Genomic DNA, 15,210 nt, shown 5'->3' with positions numbered 1-15,210 from the left:
TAATGATGCAATTAATGTTTCTCAGCAGATGGTATTTGTAGATGCCAGTAGACGTAATTTGTACGGTGCTTATGCAAATGTTGCTTCTCTCTGCCACGGACCCGTGTCTGTCGTCCTTCGGAACTCGACACCTTCGCCGAAGTAGCCCGCATTCTTCCACGACTCCATCGTCGCACTATCATATGGACCATGTGTGACGCCTCCGTCACGAGCGTCCGCCCAACGAAACTCCCACATTGCAGGAGCTTCTTCACTGGGCCCTGAGACCTCGGGCGACGGATCGACCCAGTCCTCTCCGGTTTCGCGGCGGTATTGCCTAGTGAGCATCTCGCGTTCAGTGTCGTAAATATCCGCCTGCCCTCTTGTCATAAGAATATCGGCTGCGCCTGTGATGGCATCAATCGCTTGCTTTCTAGCCGTTTCCTTGGGATCCTCTTCGGCCATTTCGGTATCCTCGTTCGCAGATTCTTGCTTCTTCCGGTTTTTGTTGCGATTCGTCTGCCATTTCGCTTTCTTTGGAGCTCCCTTGCCAATCCTTGCCAGCGCCTCCAAGATCGTCTCGCCTCGATGGAGGTTTGAGATAATGGTCTTCAGGGCGTCTGATGTCAATACACTGTCATCTTGCCTATCCTTTTCTTTTCTCTCCTCCTCTCGCTTCTCTGCGGCCTCTTTGGCGCGACGGATATCCTTCTTTGACACGCCTTCTAGCCAGCTGTCATAGACCGCATCCGGGTCTGCTGCTTTCCTGATGTAGTTGCCTTGGTCGTCGAATCTGCCCTCCTCTTGTTCGGTGCGCATGTTGAACGCGTCCAGTACTGGCGCATGCTTTTTCTTTGCGCCAGCGCCAAGCTCTTCATCCATTTCCTCATCGAGTTTTGCGCGCTCCTCATCTCCAACCTCGCTTTCGCTCTCGTCTTCATCATTGTCAACCTCGTCGGCGCCTTTGCTGAAATCTGCATGTACAGTTCCTCCGCTTTTGGATGAAGCGACTTGACCCTCGATTTCATCGTCTCGTAGGAATCGCACCGTTTTCTTGTTCTTGCGCAAGGCCTCATCGGCGTCGACCTCTTCTGCACCAAAATCCTCCTGCAGCTCGGCAAACATATCGTCATCTTCCGCATCGTGCTTTTCTTTGCTTGCTTTCGACTTGGCCTCGATGCGCGCCGAAAATCCTTCATTTTCACTGTCCGAGTCGTAACCATCAAGGTTGACAGCTTTGCGGCGAACTTGTTGCCCACGGCGTCCTATTTCGTCTGCATCCAGAACTGCATCGTCTTCCAGCGCATCAGGGGCAAGAGCGGAGGGATTTCGTAAGTCAAAGCGGGGTTTCTTGCTGGAGGCACCGTTCACATCGTCATCTTCGTGGTGGTGGGTGCGGGTGAAGTCTTCACCCGCTCGCTTGGGGCGTGGCTGAGAGGCGGACATGGAGCTGCGCTGTAAAACCAAGGTGTTTGTTGGATTCTACGGATCCTTCCGGGGCATATGCATTGAAAATCGTAGTAATTTTGCTTCTGGAGAACTCAAACGAAGAATATCAGCAGAGGGGTTGCGCGGAGCAAACCGAGCTGTCTGGGGTCGGGTCGGAAAATCATCGCGGCGGCGTTTGCGTCACTGCGATCTGATCGCTCCGTTCGTTCCTGACCTTCACCCGAACAGCTCTCCCTGCTAGCTTCTTCCCTGCTTTCTTGCCACCGCAGCGGATTGCATCCTATTTGCTACTGACTACAGCTCAGACTGTAGCGAAAACCTACGATTTCAGTTGATCATCGTCTTAAGACCTATAGGGTACTAGTCCAGCTCGAATCATGGTGAGTTCCCCGCTTAGGCGCCGTTATGTACTGAGGTGTATACATGCTGATACCCGGATGATGACAGTTTCGTTCTGGATACTGGGATGACGATCCCATGAACGGAGTCATGGGTGGTTCCATGTTCCGCCATGGAGCTGCTCGTCGTTTCGATGAATACTACCGCTGCTATCCTGTCGCCATGATGCCCGGCCCGGAGAGAGAGAACGTGAACCACGGCGGCAAGGTCATCATGCCGCCCAGCGCTCTTGACAAGCTTACTCGCCTTCATATTACGTATCCGATGCTGTTCGAGCTTCACAACGGTGCACGGGAAAGGTTGACGCACGCTGGTGTACTAGAGTTCATTGCGGAAGAGGGGAAGATCTATCTACCTTTCTGGGTAATGTGCTTCTCATGATAGGTACCCTGCAGGATACTGACTAGTTGATCTCCCGCAGCTCATGCAAACTCTCCTTCTGGAACCCGGTGATCTCGTACAGGTCAAGTCGACCGATCTCCCACCCGGCCAATTCATCAAGCTGCAAGCTCAATCTACCTCATTCCTCGATATAAGTGACCCGAAGGCCGTGCTGGAGAATGCTTTCCGTAACTTCTCCTGTCTGACCAAGGGAGATGTCTTCACATTTGCATACAACGACCAGGTTTATGAGATGGCGGTCTTGGAAACCAAGCCATCCACCGACACGAATGCCATTTCCGTGCTCGAGACAGATCTAGAAGTGGACTTTGCGCCTCCTGTGGGCTATGAGGAGCCTCAACGGCCCAGCGGCACCAGTACTCCTCGTAGTGGAGTAAGCAACAAGCTGCCCTCTGGTGGGCTGCTTCATCCCCATGGAACCATGGCACAGGCGATCAACTACGCTGCTATTGCCCCGGAGTCGACTGATGCTGCGGCGGGTGCCCGAGCGGTCTCATCGAACTTCCTTAGTGGAGGACAGCGTCTGAATGCCAAGAAGGGAAGCAAAACATCCACACCAAAACCGTCTACTCCTACCCCAGGAACAACGAACCCGCAGCATCCCCCTCCTGTCAGGAAGACCAACGGCCCGCAACCTCTGCGGTTAGGCCACAACCAGCTATTCTTTGGATATGCAATCAAGCCAGTGAAGAAGCGCGACGAGAGCGGACAGGTACTCGAGGACAAGCCTCGCTTCCAGGGATCTGGTCAAACATTACGAGGAAAGAAGAAAGACGCAAGTGGCTCGGCAACCCCTACTTAAGATAACGCCAGACAAGGCTGGATTAATGAACGCCGATCGGCTATGATATTATGGGTCTCCCTTGCACGGTATAGGGGAAGCAGCCCCTGATCATTCTACCAGGACATGACCGCTGGCTTCCCAGGCACGCTATATTTGACTCATTGGATGGGCTATAGAAGGCAGCGCGAAAGCGTAGGACGGGAATTTAGAGCATAGCGGGGACAGGCGTTAACGAGGCTATTTCGATCACATCAGGCTTTGATCCACTTGCAATGCCAAACACCACTTGGTAGGATGTATCTATCTATCGCTAAGCCATCAACTGGCCGTTTCTTGGCAACGGGGGACGGACCTACAAAGTAACACTAAAGTGACTAAAAAGGCACTAGAAGTAGAATTAACCGCGATGCTCGACTCAGCTCTCCCCCGGCCGAAGATCGGCAGATTCCCCGGAAATCATCCAGGAACCAGGTAGATTGTTGAAGTGATAAGCAAATTCCATTCCCTTATTTACTGCCAAAATCTAGAGATAGACAATTCCACATAAATACCTCTCACCTCACCTCACACCACCACCATCAATCCACACCCATTTTACTCCATACCCTCACACACATTGTCTTCAATCAATCATTCAATCAATCAATCATGTCATCTCCACCCACCATGGACATGACCTCCCTCCCCAAACCCATAACACTCTCACCAACAGTCCACGCCTACGATCCTCTCACCCCCGAAACCACCACCAGCAACAACGCACCGCAAACAATAATCCTCGCCTACTGGATGAACGCCCCCCAGCGCGCCCTCACAAAATACACCACCCAGTACCGCACCCTCTACCCCAGCGCCCGCATCCTCACTCTCCAAAGCAGCACGGGTGACTTTATGCGCCTCCCTTCACTCTTCACCTTCACCAGCACTACAAACGACAACAAGAGGACTAATAGTGCTCAACCCGCTCTCGACTACATCCTTCTCCACCACCCACCCGGCACCCCCAAAGAGAATGAGAGAATCCACATTCACCTCTTCTCCAACGGCGGCGTCCACACAACCACAACCCTCCTCTCGACCTACAAGTCCACCACAGGCCACACCCTCCCCCTCACCTCCCTGCTCATTGACAGCGCACCGGGGAAGCCCTCATTGATCGGTGCGTTCCGCGCCTTCTCGTTCATTCTTCCTAAGAATGTTCTTCTGAAGTGGGTGGGGAAGGTTCTGCTGGGATGTATGTTGCTGTTGATGTTTGGGATGAGGTGGGTGGTTGGTAGTGAAGATGAGGTGAGTAAGGGGAGACGAATGCTGAATGATAGGAGTGTTGTGGGGGAAAGTGTGCGACGGTGTTATGTTTATTCCGAGGGGGATGGGTTAGTGGATTGGAGGGATGTGGAGGAGCATGCTGTGGAGGCGGAGGGGGTATTTGGTGGTGGTGGTGGTGCGGTGAGGAAGGAGAAGTGGGGGAGGGGTAGTGGGCATGTTGAGCATATGAGGGTGGATGGGGGGAGGTATTGGAAGGTTGTTGGGGAGGTTGTGGAGGGGAGATCATAATAGAAGATGATTGTGTGGTTATTACTATGGATGAAGGGAAAGGATGTTTACTACTGCATATTTGCAATAAGATTTAGAAATAAGTCGACGATCGCCGAGCGCTATGCATGCAACAACAAGAAAAAGAAAAAGACACATCCAGAACCGGCTTTTATGTACACTCCGATGAACCAAAATGAAACGCCCAACTTTTTTCTTTTTCCACTCATCAGCTGTTGTATTTCTTGCGTATTTGTTCATTTCTTCTTGATCCATATATCCCATCCTATCATCATTGTGGATACAGCGAGACCGTATAAGGAGGACAGACTACCGCCCCTTCATCTCCGGGAACTCGTCATCAAGCTTCAACCTCGCGGTGACATTCATACTCATCAGCTCCTGAATGAGCAGCTTCGCTGCATACGGGATAGCCATCTTGACCACGCTGCGGGACGACTTGCACCGCTGACACCAGTTCAAGTATCCCATGAATCCGCACTGCTCGCAGACATCGATCTCATGACGATCAGACGAGATCATCAACCGTTCCAGTAGAAGCTGACTAGTACCATACGCAATCAAACAATCACGTTCCATCTCACCCAGACGCAGACCACCGTCACGGGAACGACCTTCCGTAGGCTGACGGGTAAGAATAGCGCGGGGACCACGAGCACGCGAGTGCATCTTGTCTTGGACCATGTGCTTCAGTTTCTGGTAGTAGATGGGACCCGTGAAGACGTAGAAGGGTAGGGCTTCGCCCGTGATACCCGAGGTGAGGTAGTCCTTGCCACCGTAGCTGAAGCCGTTGTCGATTAGGATCTGGGACATTTCCTGGACGGGACTGCCGCCGAAGCAGGTACCGTAGCCGTGTTGGCCGGCTAGAACGCCGGCTTTGCCGGCGACGAGTTCCAGCATCTTGCCGACTGTCATTCGAGAGGGGAAACCGTGGGGGTTCATGATGATGTCAGGGTTGATGCCGGTGTCGGTGAAGGGCATGTCAGCTTGGTCGGCGATGATACCTACCACACCCTTCTGTCCGTGACGCGAGGAGAACTTATCGCCGACTTCCGGGCGGCGGGTCTGGCGGGTGAGGACTTTGACGAGCTGGTTCTCGTTCTCGGTGACCGAGACCATCACTTTGTCGATGTAGGCGGGGTCTGGGAGCTTGTAGGTCATAGGGGTTGGCATGTATGAGACGGGTCGGCCGGCGTCGGAGTTGGGGAAGCCTGATGACATGGACTGGTCGGGAGTGGACTTGTTGATGTAGACTTCGCCGGCGTTGACTTGCTCGCCGACTGCGGCGAGACCGTCACTCTCGAGGAGAGCGTGCTTGCGGATTGGAGCGTCGTTCTCGTAGGTAGGTCCGCTCAGCCGGTCCTTGGTGCCGTTGGAGTAACTCTTCAGGTTGGTGACGTATTTCCGGAACACCTGGCAGCGTCCGAAGCCGCGGTCGACTGAACCCTTGTTCAGGACCAGGGCATCCTCAATATCGTAACCAGAGTAACTCATGACGGCGACGATGGCGTTCTGTCCGGCAGGAAGCTGATCGTATTTGGTCAGCTCGATGGTGCGAGACTTGACCATGGGCTTTTGCGGGTAGACCATGAGGTACAGAATCGAGTCAATACGCAGAAATTGGTTGGAGGCGATCGCGCCAATAGCTTGTTTACCCATAGCACATTGGTAGGTGTTACGGGGGGACTGGTTGTGGTGAGGATAGGGAATAAGACCGGCGACTGCACCGAGGACCGTAAAGGGCTCGATTTCCAGATGGGTGGTGGTTTCTGTGATATCTTTCTCGTAGATGGAAATCAAAGAGTCGTTCTCTTCGTTGACATCAAGATACTCGACCAGACCTTGAGCAAGGAAGTCGTCGAACTGCATTGTGCCATTACGCAGCTTCTCGAGGTGCTGGGCATTAACACGAGACTTGCCGTTTTCGACGACGATAAGCGGTCTACAGATACGTCCATCATCGGTCGCGACATGGACGGCCCTCTGGTGGTGGTTGATGTAGATACTGACGAACTCAGAAATGCGACCCATTCGACGCAGTCTGCGGAACGCGTCAAGGAAGTATTTCGGACGACGTGTGAGTGCGGTGGGTGTTCCGTTGATGGAAATCGTGTAGCAGCCAGGTCCGTATAGCTCCTTACCACCCACAGTCTGAATATCTTCGGCACCGAGCATGAAAATCAAGTTTCTGACCGGGCCCTCTTCGTCATTGGTTGTAATGTGCGTCATGAGTGCCAAGTTCTTGACGAGACCACAGGCCTCACCTTCTGGAGTATCGGCTGGACAGAGCATACCAAACTGCGAAGGCTGCAATGCACGAGGACCCGAGACCTTTCTCGTCTTTTCGAACTGACTGCTAATACGCGTCATCATACCCAGAGCCGCAATATAACTCAGTCGACTGAGCACGTGGGTCACACCAGCACGTTCCATGCGGAAACGTTTCAAGCTCCAGTTACCCGTCGAGATAGCACGGTTCATACCCTGGGTGATGTGGTTGCTATGCATAGTGATGACACTGTAAGCATCGAAGGCTTCCGCACGGTTGCGCTTGTTCAAGACCTTGTCAATGTTCATCTTGATGTCGAAGCAGAACTTCTTGAACAAATCTTCAAAGAGCAAAGCCAGCAGCTGACCAGCCAATTCCAGACGCTTGTTTCCGAGATAATCACGGTCATCAACCAGGCTGGCATCGTTCTTGGCCATAAGCACACGACGCGCCATGTGCGCAACATAGACAGCCTTGGGCCGGAAGTTCATGTTCTTCACTTCAATGTGGGAGATGATGACAGAGGCAATGGCCTCGACGGCTTCCTGAACGTGGGTACGGCGATAAGAAGGCGACTGCTTGCGGTTGATCTTAATCCGTGCACCTATCCAATCCAGAGCCTGTTGTTGCGTGTAGATACCCAACTTGATCGCCTCCTCGAAGTTGATAGCAAAGTCTTCCTGATAAACCTTGTCGACACCCGCGACCAGCAGAAGCATCTCCTTATCCGTGTGGATGCCCATCGCCTTCAAAAGAATGACGATGGGAATATCCTCGCTGAGTACGTTGTGCTTCACGTAGAGCTTGTCCTTCTTGAGGACAATGTAACTCTTCGACTTTCGCTCGTTGGAAGAACTGCAAACAAATATTAGAATGGCAACCCTCAACAGTCAATCGCGAAGACCTCTCACCTTGTAACCGACGCCTGAACAATCTCCTTCTTGGGGTCGGTTTCAACGATAATTCTGTTCTTGCTCAACTGTTCCTGGACAAGAATAACCTTCTCGGTTCCGTTCACGATGAAATAACCACCAGGATCCAAGGGACACTCGTTCAGCACCGTCATCTCCGCCGGTGTCTTATTCGCCAATACACACTTGGAACTCCGAAGCATAACCGGCATTCTACCAATGGCAACGCCCTTCCTCATGACCCTTTGACGACCACGGACGTACTCGAAATCGACCTGAATGGGAGCCGCGTACGTCGTATCACGTAGGCGACATTCTTGCGGGGACACGGTCGAGTAGGTGAAGTCGGCCCGCGCATCCTGCGGCTCGTCGGCACGGCGCGGGAACCCAAGATAAATGTTGGTGAACTTGATGTAGAAGGTATGGTCGACATCGCTTCGAATTGTAGAGCTAGACTCGACAATTTTCTTCAACTGAACCTCAACGAGGTAGTTGTATGAGTCAATGTGCTGCTTCACCAATCCCTTGACCTTGAGGAAAGCCGGCAGAAGGTTCCATTTGTCTTTCGCAGTGTTAATCGGATCCGTGAGGGACTTGTTGTAGTAGAAAGGTTCCAGAAGCGCGTCAAATGGGTCGCGGTGGCGGTATGTAGAATGCGAATGCTCGTGCTCCTCGGTCGACTTCTGCTGCTGTTCCTCCGCACTGGGTGGTGGCGGCTGTTCGGCTCGGGGAGGTTGTGCGGTCTGAGAGGGACGTCTACGTTTCGTAGTATCCGCGGCGCCTGGCTTTGCAGATGCTGCACCCTATATCATCAAGAGCCGTTAGCCTGGGTCCCTTCTCTACCGGAGATCGTAAAATACTTGGTACTTGCCTCTGAAGGTTGCGCAGATCGCAGGTTCGCCGCAGAGATCGGCGCTCTTCTGCGGGGCGGCATCGCTATTCAAGCTGTGATGATCTCCCCCAAGAGGAACTGAATACTGCCGTGTGCCAAGTGTCAAGGTGTAAGGGGATATCACGGCATTCTGGGGTGACGGACACAATTTCTTCTTTATCAGCGAGGGGAAATATCCGGGCTAAATTCCAATTCGGCAGAATAATTGCTTAGGTAATGAGCAGCTATCCTAAAACGGTTAGACTACTGTTTAGCTTACAAATTCACAGGCTAACTGGATCTAGCAGGTATGCATTTCTTATCTTATCGGCTATGGCAGGCTGCACGGTTTCATTCCTGGCATGTGCAGCTAACTAGTGCATGTGCATGACATGTGAACATATACAGCTTCTTCCCCATTCTGGTCACGTATTCCTAGGCTGTCCGAGTAATAGGTCGCAACGCCTTTAGTAGTGTTCTTGATAGAGATTTGGACTTGAAGGCCTCCTCGATTTCGTCCAAGGATCGTCCTTTTGTTTCGGGCATGAAGAGGGCGCAAATGCACGCCGTGATCAGAGTACATCCACCAAAGAGAAAGTATGCACCGAAGCTGCTGCTTTTTGACAGTAATATGGGAGTCGTTAGTGCGACCAGAAAATTAGCGGTCCAATTGCTGCCATGTGCCAGGCTAGTGGCTGATGCGCGGGTCCTTTGTGGTTGTATCTCTGCTGCGTAGATCTTGATGCCAACTGCCCAGCTGAGAGAGTATATGACTGCAAAAATATAGATGCAGACGATGACCACCCACCGACCTGCACCAGTTGAGTTGTATACGGCATTCCCTGCGTACCCCCTATCAAGAACATTGTGACGGCGAGGCCGATGCCACCATAAATAGTGCTGTGTCGTCGGCCCCACCTGTCCGCCCATATGAGCGCCGGAATGGTTACGGCGAAGATGACTATTGCAGAAACACCCGAGGCAAAGAAGCTGGCATCTGAATAAGCTAGTCCTGCTTGCTCGAAGAGCAGTGGGGCATACTTAAAGCCAATGTCAGCAGGAGACGACAATAGGAATAACTGAAAACCCACATAGAGCACACCATCAATCCCACTGAGCTGCTGCATGCCCATTAGAAACACAGCCGGTGCGGTGCGTGTCCGTACATCTTTTGAAAACAGATCGAAAAACTTGTGCTTCATTGATCTGTCCTGGCGTTGGTATACGGATGGGGCATGTATGTCGCTCGAAGCACTCGCGACAGCCTCAGTATTAACGCTCTGAGTCTGTTCAAACTCAATCTTTTCACGTTCCGCCTGGCTGACATCAAGGTAGTCCCAAACTGCAGTAGCCTCCGATCTCCGGCCATGGAGGGTCAACCATCTCGGTGATGGAGTTAACCACAGGAGTGAAGCCATGGAGAATGTAGCAGCCAGACAAGCCAAGATGATGAAAGGCGTGCGCCATGAAAAGGAAGACTTCATGCGAGAAGTACCGTAGCATGTAAAGAAACCGATCGTCAACCCCAGAGTAATTAGCAACGGGGGCCCGGTTGTCAACGCTCTTCTAACCCTTGGCGGAGAGATCTCGCAGATGTAGCTGTCGTCAATCAGAAACAAAGAAAACAAAAGTACCATAATTCATGGGGTAGCCACATACACGACGAGGGTGCCTAGATATAAGCCCTCACCTATGCCCTCGATGCAACGTCCCACAACAAACATCCCAATATGCACAGCAGCCGCTTCCAAAGCTGCCCCAATTGCAAAGATAAGAGCACCGATGCTGATACTCTTAGGCCTACCCATTTTGTCCGCCAGATACCCCGCAAAGAAGGAAGAAAATGCAGCTGGAATCAGGATGGATGAGACGATCAAGCCGTGAATGGTTGATGATTGGCTGCCAAATCGTGAAACAAAGCTGTCCATAACCGTGACGGGTCCAATGATTCCAGTATCCATCCTATAGAACTTCTGTCAAGGTTGTACAAGGTAGCTCGCCGAGAGAGAATGAATCCTTACCCAAACAGCAGTCCCCCGCATGAGCACAGTATACTGGCCAGAACATACCTTGGAGGCTTGTGTAATCGTACCATTGCGGTATAGTGGTAGGTTTCGCTTCTCGAGGTCAATTGGCAAATAAAAGACGATGCTGGCCAATAGTAACAGGTTCCAAGCCAACAGACAACGAGGAAAAGTAAAGTGATAAGGGAGCATCGAGGTGGACATGAGGAAGGAGTTCGACTAGAAAGAACTACAATTAACCGATACAGACAGAGAGAGTCAGAGAGACCCTTTCCACAGGCCAGACCCACGCCGCCCCACCATCGACCCCAGTCTGGGCCCCGGATTTGGCCTTCCCATGTCCTGCTCGGCATTGTTGCTTGCAACGTTTGTTGTGATAACAGGAATTCGAGAGTTTGCTAGTAGACGATAGCCAAGCGCTCAGGTTATCGAGATGTTTTGACACGGGTACCTGTAGCACCTTACAAGGCTGTTCTGGAGCTCCAACGACCAAATGTCACTTTTCGTCTTCGTTGTACCCCGCACAAGCGACTACCCGGGATTGTGTTCCGTAGAAACTCACAATCATTGAAGATGCCAATCTAGCTGCATAAGTCCCTCGCATCGGCCAGGAGCGATTAATATTGAGAATAGGTGTAGAGTAGTAACCAAGCTCTCAATAATAGAAGATTGTGGAGGGAATTTGGAAGCAAACTGGAACAAGCGTAAAGTGCAAGTGCCGCCCCGGGGCGACTGCCGGAGGAAGTGGTAAAGAACTGATACATCATATGGCCTTTGCACTATAGTCCCTGGCCCAGCATTTTCTACATATTACTGTAGTTACTATGTCATGACTAAAGTACTAGTAGCTAAAGGACAGAGTATTCATGTATCACGGCAACTCGGACTTGATGTCGCGGACTCTATAATTGATACTAGTATGTTTCGGGCCATGCTAAAGCTTGTTAATCAAGTTGTTTCATGTCTGATAGTAGTAATAGTACATAGATACTACTAATGGTAGAAACTCAAGCCCACCATCAGAAGAGCCAGACAGCTTTGCTAATGCAGAGACATACTACTACTGACAATCCCAGATGTATATGCAGCGGTCAGCATCTAGGATGTGTTGGAAGGATTGAGCTACCGCATCTGTAAGTGAAATCGTTCTCTGATCTTGATGGTAGGTTCTGGGAGACTTTCTTCCAGGGCAGTCTGGAGACTATCGGTGTCGGAACAATGACATCAGGCTTTCACGAAATTCAGGACTCGAGTGAATAGGTGAAACCTATTTTTTGATCACGAGAGGCATTTCTCAGAAGGGTAGCCATTTATTTCTGCAGACAGCCCGTGAAATCCAGAGGCTCGAGCACCGTGACCGCAGATTTTGTAGATTGGGCTGACTCCCAGTCGAAGCGGCTGTCACTTGCGGGGTTTGAGGCGAATGCCTCAGGTAATTTCAATTCTGCCTTGCAATATGCTGCCCTTTCAAATTATCATCAAGCCTGCATGATGTATCATGTCGCGGCTCTTGGGTGATGTGTAGCCAGTCAGCAAACCGAAGGATTTGTTTATTGTCCTTGCTTTTCCGTTCGCAACCGGAGTCACTCACATAGAACGCATCCGCACCAGTATGATACTGTCTAGTCGAGCTACCAATTGAGTCAAAATTCCATACCGGATTGGCTGCCTTGGGAACCAAGATACTCTACTATCATCCTGCATGGTGCCCATTCACATGGTTACCCGGTCTTAAGAATGAGGATCTCATGGCACGCGGAAGGAAAATATGTAGCAAGTCTGATTATCTTCCTCGACTTACATTATTCGATCACACTTTTGATTGAGTGACTTCTTCTGATGCGCACGGTATGTTCTCAGGCCCTCTGCAGAGTAAGCTATCAATTTGGGCGGGCATTCTTCGAGAAGACCATTGAGAATGGTCTCTCCTTCTGCTTCTCCGCAACCGCAATATACTAGTATAACATGTTGGTGTGCCCGAGGGCATCATGTGGCTCATCATTCGAGTTCCATTCTGCCCGATGCCTTATTGTAGGCGATGGATATGTCTGAGTTTAAAGTATGATTAGATCGATGCATGCCCGTCTGCCACATTAGAACCCAAATAGTTAATGGAAAGATAAGCATGCATCTGAGAAACCATTGTTCACCGGAAGTCGCAGCAGCTACCGCATGTTATCTGGTGTGTTCTTGAGCAATTGCCACAACAGTTTCGTTATGCGGACGCGGAGGAAGTTTGAAAATAGACTGTACAATGATCCCCGCATTTCCTCAGTAAAAATTAACTACTGCTTTTGGCTGTATCATTTTGAATTTGACGGCAATGTCAAAACGTGTGTGCTGGTCAGGCCGGTTGATGGTATTGTCAAGTTATGGTATAGACGGCTTCATTGACCATCACTCACCCATCATATAATAAGAGAGACATTGAGGTGGGACTTTCAAGATACCTCAGACTATTCAGGTTACAGTTAAGATGGGTAGATGCAAAATACGTGGGAAGAGCGCGTTTGCCGTCAAGTCGGGCAGTTTAACTAAAGCGCCTTGTTAGCAGTCACCGTTCTAGCTCGGGCAATGTAAAGCCGCATAACCCGTGATTTACAACCCAGTTGATATATATTATCCGCTGAGCTCGTGCAATCACCTTGATGTATACAATTGAGGAAACTCACGTACGAAGTAGGTTACCGCATATCCGAGCGTCGTTGATGCCTGAAAAGTGGATAGCTTGCCAGATACACCTGCAGAATCAGGTGATGTATGCGTGAATGCCAAATCCATATTTGACGATTGGTGTCTCATACCTCTTGATACACTCGAGAAAAAGGCTGACAAGGCCTCGTTAGCTTATCAGGTATGTCCTAGAGTAGTATCTGTATCAACCGCCTTTAGCAAGGATACTGTCTCCACAGATAGTCGAGGATGTCTGTACATGGAAAAGCCTCGCAGGTCAACACGTCTGTGCTCCTGTACAACTCAAGTCAGTGTCTGCAGGGAATCGCCATGCCCCAACTGTGGAAGCACGTCAGGTGAATACGTGACCTCCATGGACTGGTCTTGATACAACACCAACCAAAAAAGCCGCGGGAAATCCGAAATTCCCGCAAGGGATACCATTCATGTGGTGCATTAGCATAATCCCCATTCGATTCTAGCTTCTTCTGTCGTATGGTAACAGACTACCAGCTATGCCAGATGCCTGCAGTAGCTAAAGACCTCATGTCGAGTTGGCTGACAGTCAGGTGCCAGCAGATGACGCCCCAATCAGCGGCCATACAGTCAGAAAACTGCATCCGCAATTGCCATTAGAGGTGCTGCTATAATGTGAAGGCCTGATTGGATACTTCACGAAGACCATAGAGATAGAATTGCTGAGCACTTGAGGGCCAAAAATTTGGCTATACTCATTGGAAGCCACTGTTCTCTTTTAGAAAGCAGGGCTGCACATCTGGCTGCAAAGTCGGCTAACCTCCGTAGTTTGCGGGGTTGGGCAACAACACGTCCAGTCTTCAGGAAATAAGTGCCTTCACCCATTCCGGAGCTGGAGGTATCCGGTACCCAGTCTGTTGGAGTAGGTGTATGGAGTGCAGCTGTTACTGGTTTCTTGGATGCAGACTGCATATTTCAGGCAAATGGTATGGCTCATAATATTGAGGAGTGGGTAGAAGTCGGCGACAGATCAATTCAGTCCTCTGCGGAGCATGTGGGGAGATGACTCTTGAGAAGGCACTGCTGTGTACAAAGTATGTTTGAGGCGGTGGACTTGCTCTTGACCGCAATTTTAGAAGACATTGCCACTTGGCAGTCGAAGTTCCCCATCGGAAAGATTTCCATTCGACGATTTCCAGGCACAGAGATTAGTGGGAAACAACATAGCCAAAACAGAAATGCGGAGCGGCGAAACGCCTCCCAATTGATGGATCCACCATCAGAAGTAAAAGTACCATGTCGAACCATTCATTGAGCAACATCACGTGAGTACGAAGGTCTTATCAATTCATGGCGTATACATGCCCAATGACGTTCAAGGGTAAGTGGTGTCAAGTACTAAAGATATGGGCAGTCACGCGCAAGCCAGTTCCAGAATACATGGGCCATGAGTGCAGTAGCTCCCAGCAAGAAGCGCAGGCTCGTTGTTTCATGACCCTCGGACCTATTCCTGCAGCCATCGGACATGGGGGCCATTAACACTGCTTGGTGGTAAGTATTATCCTGTAGGTACAGTACTTTGTGCAGTGTATTGGATGGAATAATTATGAGGCGATTCTATCTGGCGGGGGGGTAAAATTACGTTATCTCACAGTCAGTAAACGGAAATGGATGGATTGATTATCTATTACTTCCTTGAGGATATCGTGGTGGCATGCAGAGTAGCAGTTGTTATCTCTTGATCACCAGGTTAACTGCAGACTTGAATTACTGGCAAGGAAAGGATATGCTAAATCAAAGGAATTGTATACAAAGTTCCCTGCTTTTCTAAATCTTCCCACTTAATCTGTCAACCTTTGCCAGATTACTTACCGTACGCGAACATCCCTGCGCCGGCGGTGGCGAACCAATCTGAAACA

General features: G+C 50.5%; 7 protein-coding genes across 7 annotated transcripts; 3 read left to right on the top strand and 4 right to left on the bottom strand.

The window, feature by feature from the left end:
• Positions 1 to 69: 69 nt before the first annotated feature.
• An01g05770 (uncharacterized protein) lies at positions 70 to 1,425 on the bottom strand (the record flags this gene model as incomplete). The annotated part of the gene is made up of 1 exon (XM_001388964.3): positions 70 to 1,425. The coding sequence occupies one exon, from the start codon at positions 1,423 to 1,425 to the stop codon at positions 70 to 72; it is 1,356 nt and encodes a 451-aa protein (XP_001389001.1).
• Positions 1,426 to 1,805: 380 nt separating this feature from the next.
• An01g05760 (uncharacterized protein) lies at positions 1,806 to 3,031 on the top strand (the record flags this gene model as incomplete). The annotated part of the gene is made up of 3 exons (XM_001388963.3): positions 1,806 to 1,808; positions 1,876 to 2,190; positions 2,249 to 3,031. The coding sequence occupies 3 exons, from the start codon at positions 1,806 to 1,808 to the stop codon at positions 3,029 to 3,031; spliced, it is 1,101 nt and encodes a 366-aa protein (XP_001389000.1).
• Positions 3,032 to 3,679: 648 nt separating this feature from the next.
• Positions 3,680 to 4,567, top strand: An01g05750 (uncharacterized protein; the record flags this gene model as incomplete). Its single annotated transcript, XM_001388962.1, has 1 exon — positions 3,680 to 4,567. One exon carries the CDS (start codon positions 3,680 to 3,682, stop codon positions 4,565 to 4,567), a length of 888 nt encoding a protein of 295 aa, XP_001388999.1.
• Positions 4,568 to 4,876: 309 nt separating this feature from the next.
• On the bottom strand, positions 4,877 to 8,681 carry An01g05740 (uncharacterized protein; the record flags this gene model as incomplete). Its single annotated transcript, XM_059748325.1, has 3 exons — positions 4,877 to 7,691; positions 7,748 to 8,543; positions 8,615 to 8,681. 3 exons carry the CDS (start codon positions 8,679 to 8,681, stop codon positions 4,877 to 4,879), a joined length of 3,678 nt encoding a protein of 1,225 aa, XP_059603177.1.
• Positions 8,682 to 9,053: 372 nt separating this feature from the next.
• Positions 9,054 to 10,995, bottom strand: An01g05730 (uncharacterized protein; the record flags this gene model as incomplete). Its single annotated transcript, XM_059748317.1, is given in 5 exon segments — positions 9,054 to 9,658; positions 9,710 to 9,904; positions 9,944 to 10,217; positions 10,278 to 10,580; positions 10,688 to 10,995. Coding segments are annotated over 5 exon segments (1,685 nt in total), but the record flags the coding sequence as incomplete, so codon positions are not given.
• A 1,864-nt stretch (positions 10,996 to 12,859) lies between these two features.
• An01g05720 (uncharacterized protein) lies at positions 12,860 to 13,683 on the top strand (the record flags this gene model as incomplete). The annotated part of the gene is made up of 3 exons (XM_059748310.1): positions 12,860 to 12,975; positions 13,370 to 13,496; positions 13,555 to 13,683. The coding sequence occupies 3 exons, from the start codon at positions 12,860 to 12,862 to the stop codon at positions 13,681 to 13,683; spliced, it is 372 nt and encodes a 123-aa protein (XP_059603175.1).
• Positions 13,684 to 14,326: 643 nt separating this feature from the next.
• An01g05717 (hypothetical protein) lies at positions 14,327 to 14,599 on the bottom strand (the record flags this gene model as incomplete). The annotated part of the gene is made up of 1 exon (XM_059748301.1): positions 14,327 to 14,599. The coding sequence occupies one exon, from the start codon at positions 14,597 to 14,599 to the stop codon at positions 14,327 to 14,329; it is 273 nt and encodes a 90-aa protein (XP_059603174.1).
• Positions 14,600 to 15,210: the final 611 nt, after the last annotated feature.

The sequence above is a fragment of the Aspergillus niger genome (genome assembly GCF_000002855.4).
Source record: "Aspergillus niger supercontig An01".
Classification (NCBI taxonomy): domain Eukaryota; kingdom Fungi; phylum Ascomycota; class Eurotiomycetes; order Eurotiales; family Aspergillaceae; genus Aspergillus; species Aspergillus niger.
This window is presented reverse-complemented; position numbering and strand designations above follow the sequence as displayed.